This window comes from Salminus brasiliensis, chromosome 19, assembly GCF_030463535.1.
Source record: "Salminus brasiliensis chromosome 19, fSalBra1.hap2, whole genome shotgun sequence".
Taxonomy (NCBI): Eukaryota; Metazoa; Chordata; class Actinopteri; order Characiformes; family Bryconidae; genus Salminus; species Salminus brasiliensis.
In genome coordinates, this window is record NC_132896.1 from 10,361,994 (window position 1) to 10,374,919 (window position 12,926).

A 12,926-nucleotide genomic window follows, 5' to 3' on the forward strand; every position below is an offset into this window, starting at 1 on the left:
ACAAAAAAGATCACCATTAAATGACGTGATTTTCTGAAAAAGCTGCTAAAACGTCAATGAAAGTGAAAGAAGCATGTGGGCTGATGGTACAGTAATATTAAAGGATTTTACACAAATATGACCAAAGACAGTGTTACTTGGGACAGTTCTCCCAAGTGTTGTCCTTACCTGCTTCACCAAAGTTACATAGTGTGGTTAGCAGCATGCTGAACCCAGATTAGTAGCAATGCAGATGCAGTTCTCCCTTTTACAAGTCAGTGGAGCATCACAGTCATTGTGAAGCTGCCATTTTAAAGGAAATACTACATAATGTTGCTTTAACTAAACAAAGATTACTCAAAGCCTTTGAAATATTACAGAATGTCTCACTGGAAATAATATAAACTATAAACCTATAAGAAACTATGGCTGGGTGTGTCCATCAGTCTCTGTTTCAGATTTTAAAGAATACATTAACACTGTGCAATCTGACTAATCATAATTTATTCATTTAAAAAAAAAATGATTTAATTTGGATGCCCAACTATATTTTCCATGCTCTTTATTTGCTCTGCGCAGCAGTGATGTTCCCGTGCAGACTGCTAGCTTTAGACATAATGGCTAAAACCATGAGCAGAACCCTGCAGTAAACACCTGGCACCTGGTCGTTGACCATTGTGTGATATCCATCTCATCTGGGGAAGAAAGCTAACCTCGTAATCCAGTATCATCACGCCACAGTCAACTGGTTCTCTATCCCAGCCCGTGTGCCGCAGCCCCGCTATTGATTTATGTCCCTCTCCATGCACACTCCTCCGGGGCTGTCATGTCCCCCCGTCAGTCAGTGCTAGCCTTAAGGGCAGGAAGGGATTCTGGTAATTTAGCAGCCTGTCATTACTTATAGGCATGTGACAGTGCAAGCTCAGTCTCTCTCTCTCTCTCTCTCTCTCTCTCTCTCTCTCTCTCTCTCTCTCTTTCTCTCTCTCTGCAACTGGCTGTCACCATGCAGCCTTACACCCCCCCACCCCCCTCCCCACCCCATCCCCCAGCCTGGCCCACCGCTGCCAGGCGCTTATGAATTTTAATACAATCCTTCTAATGGTGAGGGTCGCCTCTAGCTGAATGAACCGTACAATGATGGATGGTGGGCCTGTGTTCAAAGCTCCTTCTCCTTATTTGGATGTTGCTGTGGTTTAGGTAGGCAATCTTAAGTAGAGTAGAAATGGAATGTAGGAATATTTGGCTGCTTCAGATTTTCAGGACAGGATCGGTAAATATGTTTACCAACACAAATCATTTGTTTGTTTGTTTTTTTTTGTTCATTTGGTTGCATTTATTAGGATAGATTAGACTGGATTTTAGTTGATGATATCTGGCCTCTGTGTATTTCATTTTATTGTATGTATTGCGCTGGTTAGGATAGCTGTTCGTGGAAGGTACCTTCCAAAAGTAATAATATTTTTTTGTTTCCTTTTTTTAGTTATGTGGTTGTTTGTATTTGCATTAGTTGGTTGCATTTATTAATATAATTAACAAAGCATTTTGGATTTCAGTTGAAGGTATCTACCAGCAGGAGTGTATTTCAGTGCATTTAATTTAGTTGTTCTTATGGAGCTGGTTAGGAAAGCGGTATAACTTCTAGCTGAAATTAACTACCAACAGCAGTACAAAATGTGTAGTTATATCCTGATCCAAGCCCCTAAACGCTGAGTTTCAGCTGATACTCATCTGATCTTTGTGCTTTGATTGAGAATACAACCCCATACAATTTTTTTAAATAAAAGATTTGCTGGCAGTTAATCATGAAAGGAAATTTCCAAAAACCTTTTTTGTTTTATAGTTTAAATTTTTGGGTTGTTATACATTCTAATGCAAGGTTACTTGTGATTTGTTTGCCATTAAATCATTTTTGATGTGTGTAATAGTAAACACTCTGGACAGATTTATTTTTGGGGCTATAATTATTTTTTTAACACAAGCACCAAATGTTGAGTGTGCTGTATTAATGCTGGTACAATGCCAATACTGAACTCCTACTGGTAAACCGGCAAACTGTTTTACAGTAGTTTATGGCCAGAAATTGGAGATAATATTCAAACAGTCATGTTCAAATGGCCAAACATGCCCATTTTCCATGCACATATCAGGAGAAAAGAGAAGAACTACAGATGTTTTTTTTTATTTATATCCTATTATAAAACACTGTATTTATACAATGTAGGCACCTAAACTGCTTTCTTACCTTTTAAAAACACACCTCACTACTGCAGGTTGGGAATAAGGTCAGTTTACAGCGCCTCTAGTACAATGGCTCAAAAACAAAGGATCGGACATGGGTCAGGCTTAAATAGCCATTTTATTTCTAGAGCTGTTTAGAAAAGCTTTTAGTTGAGGCTGTCTACCAGAAATAATCTTTATTCATTTGATGGTATGGATAGGGATGGTTAGGCAGGCTATCAGAACCTCTTTCCTCAACATTATTTTCTATATTGTCATGGCAAGACAGTTTTCTCTACTTCACACAAGGGAGTTGTAAAGCCATTCACTGTGACATTTTGGGAATCTGTAGAAAATTACACCGGATTCCCACACTTGCTGATGCAGTGGAGAAAGTATGGGTATATGATTAGTATTCTGCAAAGTGAATACCCACCAGGGCCATTTGCTTGCAACTTCAGGTTGAACTTTCTCTGTTCGTCAGATCAAGTGGGAGCTTGACGTCCTATTTTGTGTATTGCAGAAGCTGCTATATTGAGGCGCAAATTGAAAAACGCTCCATTCCAGTAGAAACCCTGCGAGTCAGCTCAGACGTTTATGCATGAAGAGCAGCAAAGGGCTCTTGACATTTACCCTACTGTTGACATACAGCGCTGTGCACTTCTGGAGGAGGAGGCTGGAGAGCACTTTGTTTTCTCCGCTTCTGCGCAGAGAGCAGGATGAGTAGTGCAGCACTCGTCCATGCTTGTGAGCAATATCCTGTATATTAGTGCAATAAAAAGTGAATTCGCCTTGCCAACACCTTATAGGTACAGCCTAAGCGATATGAATATTTAATGTGCCCCGACCATTGTGTTTTCTGCTGAGAGCAGCTGGATTTTTAGCCTAAGCAATATCATTAAGATTTCTTTATTTATATGGCACATTTTCATCAGTGGCACTCCACTTATCGGGGAGGCATCTTGAGTGCCTGTTGATTGTAATAAATTTATTCCCTTCGCTTTTCGGAGGGGTGCCATGTGGGGACACTATTTTGGACACAGTGTTCTGTAGGAGAACTGGCTTTAAAGAGCCCATGTCCTAAATTTTGTCCTGTAGTTCATTTTTTCTCAAGGTCTATTTATGACATTTGCATGAGTTTAGTGGTGCTTCAAAGGGTTCCTTGAATGACACCATAGATGAACTGCTTCTAGTTCCATTAAAAAAAAATGTTGTAATGGAAATGTGTGAGTGTGGAGAACATTTACATTGGTAAAGAACCTTTATATCAGTTGAAGGTTTTCTGTAGGCCTTTGAAAGGTACTTCACACTCACTCACTTAATCCCTATTACAAACATGGTTCTTTGTATGGAGTCATGCAAAGAACCCTGTGAAGCACCTTTATTTTTAAGAGTGTACCTTACCTTTCTTTCTTAAAATGAAACTGTGCCTTTATAACAATGGTCTCTGCTCTGATTGGCTACCCTGTATTGTGCCTCATTCAAAAATCCAGGCTAAAAAACTCATAAATATAACCTCACCATAAAGTAGCATAATTTAGCAGCTCTGTTTCCATGTATGGATCATGTAGACCAGTGGTCTCCAAACCAGCTTCTGATGAGCTACCTTCCCACAGACCTTACATCCAAATTTAATCCACCCCACCTGTTCCAACTGCCTTCAGAAGTCTATGAATGGCTGCATGGGTTGTGCTGGATTTGGGTTAGAGTTGAAACTTGCAGGACCGTAGAGCTCCAGGATGCTCGACTGCCATCACTGTCACAGTTGAAGCTGACAACAGGGCTACTCGTGACTCAGCCTGAAAGAAAGGAGTTGCCACGCTGCAGAGTGTTGGTTGGTTAATAAAACAGTGTATTGCTCTCTAGGTGCACTCTGCATTTGCATCTGTGGGCAAACGTGTAATTTGTCTGCAACCCATGAAGGTTAGAATTACTTGGGGGGAGGGGGAGGGGGGGGGCGCGGAAAAGAGATTTATTGCTGTAGGTGACGAAACAATCTCTGTAATGAATCTGCAAATGTCTTCATTCAGCTTTTAAAGAACTAAATTGTCTTACCTTACTATTTGAGACAAAGTATTCGTGAAGCTTTGAAAAGCTCTTGGGGGGCGTGTGGGTGGGTGTTGCAGAGCAGCCCCGTGGGAGGGTATGCGTTGTGTTTATGATGGCGCAATACACAGTAGCGCAGTGAAACGTGTGACGCTTCTTAACTACTTCATTTTCTACACGGAGTGTGACGGGGTGGTATGGTTGCTGAAATGAGAATTTGATTGGCTAAGGCAGAGCAGCTTACAAAAAAAAAAAAAAAGTTGTCATCTGCCGGCTGTTGGGGCCGTTCTCAGCATGTCGGGTTCAGGATTGCTTTGTTTGCAGGGTTTAGCAGATCATTTGGCAAAAGCATGGTAAAGCAAATCATCCCGGGCAATGAGTCACTGAGGCCTGACAGTTAACGAGTGCACCACCGTCTCTCTCCCTTTCTCTGCTCCTCATTGGAGGGGCCGGCAAATGAAGGGCTGCAGCAGTGAGGGCGCTACAACTCCCTATAGCACTGCGTCACGTGCAGCCGGCAATGTCAAGACCAGACAATTTATTCCGAATGGAGAGAGAACACCGGCAGCAAAAGGACAAGAAGCCACCCAGTGCACGTATAGACCTAATTGGCCTCAAAAGGCTCGCTCCAGTGGTATTCAACCTCATCTCTAGCTACCACATCTGTAGTGTACGCTCGATTACCACAGACAGTAATCTGGCCATGTTTCCCGGTACTCGGAAAAGAACAGAAAACCTGTTGAGTCAAAAAACAATTAAAATTGTTATTAAGTAACATTTGTTAATTGGCTATCTACATAGGGACTGCATAACACCTGCTTAAGCATAGAATAGGATATTTATACAGCAATTCTTTAATGTTTATAGGCAGCTTATGCCAGTGATCACAAGATGATGAAGATGAATTTGACAATACCTTGACATTAAGGGCCTTAAACGAAAATGATGAGCATTTGTGGAGTTATAAAATAACTAAAGTTTGGGAGAGAAGGACTATGCCTTTCCATTATTACACGCCCTATAAAAACACTCCTTTTCCTGCCCCAACTCCGCCTCCTCTTCCAACTCATGTTCGGCCTTTGCTCGGTAAGGGGCATAGGCTTAGTCTCATCAGTTAACACTGGCCAGAATTCTAGCCCAAGTTTCTTAAGTTGCCTGTCCTTGCTAAAGCCCACAGTGAGCGTGGTCCAAACTTTTACCTGGAAATGCTGCTTCATAGCAGTGTAAAATAAATGGAACAATTAACATAATATAACACAATACAATATCATTTACTTCACAAAATAATCATATGTCATCTCAGAGGTGTGTGATTGTGTCTAGATCTAAGAGTTAAAATATTACTTTATAAGTACATAGTTCAATGCTCATTATTGCCATCATGCAAAATCCTTTTATCTTCAAAATGTAGACTTTAGAGGAGAGAAAAAAATGTAACTTTCAATGGAAATGAATGTATACAGATTTTATTCCAGTTCATTTTGGAATATTTCTAATCATTCTTCAGGAGTTTTGAAATGTATGCGTATGTTATGAAGTCCCTGTGAAGGAAACCTTCAAATTGAAAGTTGTCCAACCTGCTGCTGATTTAAACCTTTTCGTTTAGACATAATCTTCACGTTTTCTACAGTAATGCTCTGCAATTTAGTGCAAATTTTGGGTCTTATAATGGAAAACTTTAGGTTTCATACCAAGAAAATACCAAGAAGTATGTGGGGTAAATATACCGAAATGTGTTTCTCTCCAACAAACCTACCTATTCAGCACAGGCAGAAACAGAGTTACATTTTCAACAGGCTGTTTAGCAGGCCTGTGCGTGACCGTATGGGAAGCATGGAACAGTTTGACAGAGTATTTATGAGGTTGTGAGCGTTGTGTCTCTTTGAATATCTCCTCTTCCTTTCATACCACAGTACAGAGATGATGGTGTTTTTACTTTTAATTCTTCAGCAATAAGGAATTCATAGCACTTTCCTCTTTGATTTTCATTATTCCTCTTAATTTCATTATTGATGTTTGGAAACAGAAAGCATCCTGGCAATCATATTTTATACAATAGACATGGACCTCACGACTCAAGTAAAGAATAATGGCTTGCTTGTTTACAGCGTTGCCCTCTCAGGTTTCATTGAGAGTCTGTTCCTGCCATGGTCTAATCTTATTAATGCTTGTACTAGCAGGTATTCCAGCCCACCAAGGAGGGTCACCTCAACATTGCATTATTTTCTCTAACCTTGAGGCTTGTCCTCCGAGAGGAATTTATTTTAGCTCGTCTGTTAACAAAGTATCTTACCTCATCTGACAATACACTGCCTTTATTTTTAGGGAATGCACCTTAGCCAGTGTCACCTTGGCCAGTAATGCTTTACAAGGATAATGGTTGTAGCCATAGGTTGTGTTGTAAATGATACAAAGATTAACTTGTGCATGTCTTAAGCCCCAAAAAACAAATAAAAAACATGCAGGTAAGTTATGATGCTTGTAAGCTTTTAATGTTAAAGTATGTGTTAGCATAGAGCTCAACTAAGCTTAATATGTGGTAGCTTGGCTGGTATTATATCTAGCTTGGCTAATATATCTGTTTTGCGCTTTTCCACAGGTCCCCCTGTGAACGTAACATGCAACATTTTTATTAACAGTTTTGGATCCATTGCTGAAACAACAATGGTGAGTGTGATGAATTCTTTTATTGGCTTGCATTTAAAACAAAAATACTATGGATGTAACAAAACAACATATATGTGATATTTTGCCAAAATCAGCACCTTTTATGATGTGTACTTTAATTCTAATCTACTGAAAATGTAGTATGTGTAGAATACCTTATTTTACCTGCATTTAAATATGTATTGAATTAAGATAGCATTAATGGGAAACATTTAATTTTAAGCAACAAAAATAGAGTCTAATTAGTTTAGTTCTAATTAATTTATTCACTATGGTATGTCATGATTTAATCCCTATGGTCTTTATTAGAACATAATTTGAGGTATGTCATGTGAAAGTCACTAATAATGGCATGGTTAATTGTAATAAATCACAATAAACTTTCACAATTCACTTTGTTACCACTCTACTTACTTTGTTATTGTTATTCAAATAATTGATGAGCACCAGTTGTTGCATAAATATACATGTTGTAAGAATATAATGGGCAGCACTTAGACTGGTTCTAGATAATGCCAGATTTATTGGTTCGTGTGACATTTTAGGTGCTATAGGTTGCGTTCATCACTAATTAGAAAAACTAAAATTTGCATAACAGGGTGGTAACAATGTTTGTTGTGCATTATAAAAACCAATAATGCTATCATTAGTAATATTTACATACGTACCTCTAATTATTTACTAATACAGGTCATAAAGACTAAATGCCAATGCATAATGCATAAAGAAATGTCTACATCAAGCTTTATTGCACAAAAAACATGATCTTAATCAACCTCAAGTTGTAATCTTAAAAAATGAAGTGTTACCGCTTTATTAAGCAAATACTAAATTTTCTGAATCATTAAAAAACCTAATAAATACCACATTCTCAAGTCACTCTTAAGAAATTATTTATTCTGTAGCATACATTCAGACAGAGTTTTAAACGGGATGCAGAGAAGACACTGTGGCACCATTGTGCATGCCTATAAAAAGTCTGTGCCTATAGGCTGTGGTGTCACATTGCTGCTTTATTGAATGTTTGATTAAGCACGCACAGTGAGTGAGTGCCTTTTCACACTCGTACACGCAAGTGCTGACTCGGCTTTGCCCTTAGTCGCCGCCACATTTGATTCACACACAATCCGACAACTTTCCCCACCATGTTGTCGGACAAACAGTACACAGGACACCCTGTATTACTTAAGGGCACCACGGGAGGTGATGAAACGCGCCTGCTGATGTCTATTCACACCCTTTCACAAGCCCTTCACAGTCCTTTCAGACGTTCTCCAGGAGGCCTGCAGATTACGAGGCCCACTCAGCCACCACTGTGCTGCCCGGAAACTGCTGCAGCCTGCAGGACAACAGTTCATGCAGAACGAATGCAGCATTTTCCCTCCACGGCCAGTGGAATTGATCCGCGTGGCCGACGCTCGGCCTAAGACCCGCGAGAGAGAGGCCGGCCGATGGAGTGCGGAGAGGCGCTCACAGCCGGAATGACGTCGATAAATCTTTAGTGCTTATAAGGCTGCTGAGAACAATGTTTCATGCCGTAATGATCCGCCCAGCTCCGGCCACTGCTGGGACCAGCAATCCCCGCTGGACCGTGCCTGTCCTAATTGTTTACGCCGCACCGAAGGTACGGCACCCAGGGGAGTGACGAGTGGCTATTTAATTAGCTCACCGGCTCTTCATTTGCTAGAGAAGGTTAGAGAGTAAGCGCATAAATCCCAGAAAGTCTCGCCATTTGTTAGCGGAGTTAGTTGAGGCAGAGTCGCGCGAACAGCCAAACTTTTTCTAATATGTCACCGTCAGGAAGGGATCTGGCCTTGGGCTTGAATCACATTATGTGTGGGCTGTTGTCATAAATCAGTCTCTTTAGCCTGAAGAAATCATAGAGGGAAATATGAAGTCTTTTTTTCCTCTTTTTTTTCTTTCCCCTTTAGTTTGTGCTGATGAATGTGTGCCCACTCTCTGCTTGTTTGCTAGATCATTCTGTTGGAAAATAGCAATGTCTTTGAAGGATAGCCTTTCGCTTTAGGCATCCTGTTCTCCGTCCAGAGATGGCTGTAGTAAAGGATGTCATAAAACCATAGTTGACTAAAGAAAACGATTTACAATTAACTATGAAACCCGTGGTAATCTAGCATGTTCCTCTAGAACAAAGAACACCTGAGAAATGACCTAAAGCCATAAAAACAAAGGAAACGTGCACCACTGTTTTACTGTGCGGCACTGTTATTTTCCAGTGCACGTGGATTATTTATTATAGAGAAGTTGATTGTTATTTTACAGCGGGCATGGGTTGTTTATTATAAGGGGAAAATATTGACACTGGGAAATCAATAAGGACTGCTACCCCGACTGGGCTGTAGCGATTGTTCTTTCCGAGACATAAATCTAATAACCTGAAACAGATGATTCTCCTCCTTCAAAATATCTAGAAATTCGGAGAACTGACAGGTCACCTCACATTAGTATAATTGCCCGAAATGCTGTGGCTGATTGCCATCGCAAAGGTCACCTAGTATATTTCCTACTATACTAATAAGTCATCCAGAGGTTCATTACTGCCCAGACAGTTTAATGATCTTCCAGAAACTGCATGTCTGTTTTTGCAAGGAGCTGACAGTCACGACTGAGACTTTTGGTGTGGGGAGGAACTGCTACTCGCCTTTATGGGATTCGTTTTCACGCGGCTCATGTTTGTGCCAGCCTGTCTTCAGAAATTCAATTAGGAAAGAGATGGACTGACTCACCCAAGCCGCATTTAGCCAAATGAACGAGCTGCACAATATATTTGTTAATCATTATTGTAATATTGGCTGCAATATGTAAATGGGCCCTCCAGCCAATCGCAGGATTTGTTTGTGTGCTGTGAGCATTTTGAATCAGACTTCAAGATGAGATTCATTTTAAACTGAATCACCAAATCCAACAAACACACAAACACATGATCTAAAAGAAAAGTGCCAGAAAGGGTTCTTTTGAGTGGCGCCATTGAAGGAACATTTTTGCATTCCATAGACAGACTTTTAAGGATGATTCTTCAAAGAACAGTTGTCAGTAGGATTAAAGACCCTCACCATAATGTAAAGAGTACATTGTGTTAAAGTCAAGAGTCAGGGTGGTCAGATTAGACAGGTTGTGTCCAAGTTAGGACCACACAAACAGAACAGGTTGTAAGAAGCACTCTCAGCACAGGGAGGCTTAACATGCTATGTTTTTCTCTGGCCGATTTGTTTTAGATCAGAATCAGAATATAGAAAACCCTAACAAAAACAGTAAGGATCCAGCACTTTGTGCTTGGACCCCTAATAATATCAACCAGTTTTTATGTAAACTGGTTGTTTTGGAACAAAAAGTGGTTCTTCTATGGCATTGCTTAAATTGCTTATTTATATATAAGAGTGTAGACTATGCCAGAACTCCAGAACATCACATATTGCCAGTAATCCGATCAGTGAGTTTACTTGCAAATGAGTAATCAGATAATGGGGAACTCCAGGTCTACATGAGTCAGGGAGTAATCAAAGTTCTGCTTTGCAACCCACCAAAAAACTCACAGAATAAGACGTGGCGTAAACGGTATTTAAAACCCAAACTTTCATTTATCAATAATGTTGTTGGTTTCAGCATCACTCTAAAAGCTGTGTTCGGCACTATTTGTTTGTTTGCAGTACCATGGTGTGTTTTCACACATGCACAGACAGAGAAAAGCAAGAGATATCCAATCTCTCTCTTTATCGGATTTCTTAATTGATTTCTAAACTTTACTCCGATCTAAGAAATTGGAGTATTGGAGAAATTGGTATGCTGTTGGTAACCAATTATTCAATCCGATTGTGAACAGATTACTAAGTGCATGTAAACACACTCAGTGATGTGGTTGGCTTTCTACCCTCTACCATGCTACTGATTTCAGTAACAATGCAAGGCACGTCCTGCTTGCTCAGGCATTGAGAAAGGACTTGGTCTTGAGACTGAGATCAGACTCTGAGACTACAGCACACACACTATACCAGTGGAAGATGTTTCCAACAGCCATTTGGGAACCTTGAAGACCAATGTAGACCAATCTTTAAGCACTTCATATTAAGAGTCCACATATTTCAATATATTTAGTAAAGTGTTTTTTTTTCTGCATTGTGCTGCATCCTTACCACACAACTAGAAAATGCTGAAAAGCAGTAAAATACATGCTGGTAGTGCTGATGTTAGTAGAGAGCCTGCAGGGGAGGTGCTGTGCTCTTCTCACCTCTGCTCTGTTGACTTTGCTGCGCTTGTGTGTCACAGGATTACAGAGTGAACATTTTCCTGAGACAGCAGTGGAATGACCCGCGACTGGCCTACAGCGAATACCCCGACGACTCGCTCGACCTGGACCCCTCCATGTTGGACTCCATTTGGAAGCCTGATCTCTTCTTCGCCAACGAAAAAGGAGCTAATTTCCACGAGGTTACCACCGACAACAAGCTGCTCAGGATCTCCAAAAACGGGAACGTGTTATACAGCATAAGGTGATCAGTCTTGCATTAGCCAGATCTAACTGTTAGATTTAGATGATGAGACGATTATGCGTGTTTATTTAGGCTGTGTGTCGTAACCCTGAACGGAGGCGTGAAATTTTTTATGATAAAGCTCAGACAAAATAGATAATGCGCCTGTGCATTTTTAAAAGCAGCACATAGTCAATTCCAATTTCCAGATTGATTTTAGATCTCATCTGTCGTGCAGCACAGCATTAAACAGAGCTTGGAGGACAGGAGGGTAATGGATAGCTTTGTGTAGGATCCAGAGCTTCCTCATCTCTTAACTTGACACCATCAAATGAACCCTTCAGTTCAGTTTGGTCTCGGCTGTGAACTCCCTCTAAATTGCACCAGCCGCCACACACACTTTGATTGATAAATAACTGGTAAATAACTGTTATTCTGCGGTAGTGATGCTATCACAGGACGAAGGCAGGAGAATATGTGTGAAGTGCACAGCCTTAGACTAATTTCGGGACCAAAACTAGATGTTGCAAGAAAGACCGCTGAAAGACCTGTTTGGACATGGATCAAGCCTGGGAGGGATTTAAGATAATATAAGAATTTATATCAGGGAAACTGCTTAAATAACATAGACATCAAATGTAAGCAGCATTTCAGACTGATCATTGACCTTGCATTTATGGTACTGCAGAGGAGAAAAAAGGTTCAGATAACCTGCAGATTCACAAGTCTGAATCACATGAAGTAACATGGAGCGCATGGCACACTAGACCCTTCTGCCTAATGTTTATTTAAGAAATATCTTGGATTCATATCAGAGGAAAAAGAGAAAGCGTATTAACTAGTAGTAACTTGCTCTCACAGCCTTTAAGCCAGACAATTTACCATTACATTAAATATGACTGCGTGCCTAACTGCAATGCCTTCGTGGGGAGTGAGTGAAATAGACACCCAGTATGCAAAATAGTTGTGCCAAGAGCCAAAGTTGGGAAAGTTTCAAGAACTGCATGTGAGACTCCTGGTGTGCAAGACTGAGAAACCCTGTAGTGTTCGCACATGCACAAAAAGCTTAAATCAACCAACCATGTTGCAAAATTGCATGCTCAGGTAACACAGAGAATCCTGTTGGCACAATATCAGGGTGAAATCTATTGGCCAGACATGTTTTCGCTTGTTCATGCAAAAACAAATCAGATTTTGTTCAAGTGTAGCTGTCATTTGCACAGAATGTGTATTGCTTAAATAATCTTTATGTAGACTATAATTGAACATAGCTTGTTAATTAGCTGTGATCAGACATCACTGCATGTTTTTGATCTTGTTTGCTGGTTTGTTTTAAATACAATCAGATGATAAATAGTTTTTCTGTGATTTTTTAAGTGAATACTTACTTTCCAAAGAAGCAGAAGGATATGTTTGTTGGCCTAGATTGTACATAGCAAAAATGCTGCATATATAATACTGCAAATACTGTGAATTGGTTCTGTCTAGAAAAAGCAGAATGATGTTCGCAGCATGTGTTAAAAATAGATCCAA

The 12,926-nt window shown here is 40.2% G+C and overlaps 1 protein-coding gene across 4 annotated transcripts in view; it reads left to right on the forward strand.

Annotated features, from left to right (window-relative positions):
* Positions 1-12,926, forward strand: part of glra1 (glycine receptor, alpha 1) — a 68,792-nt gene that overhangs the window by 24,771 nt on the left and 31,095 nt on the right. For all 4 annotated transcript variants that reach the window (XR_011977900.1, XM_072663620.1, XM_072663619.1 and 1 more), the window contains 2 exons: positions 6,842-6,909; positions 11,191-11,414. Coding sequence is in view for 3 of the 4 variants with exons in the window: in XM_072663620.1 (XP_072519721.1) it covers positions 6,842-6,909; positions 11,191-11,414 (292 nt within the window). In the remaining variant the exon portion in view is untranslated. The remainder of the gene's footprint in view (positions 1-6,841; positions 6,910-11,190; positions 11,415-12,926) is intronic.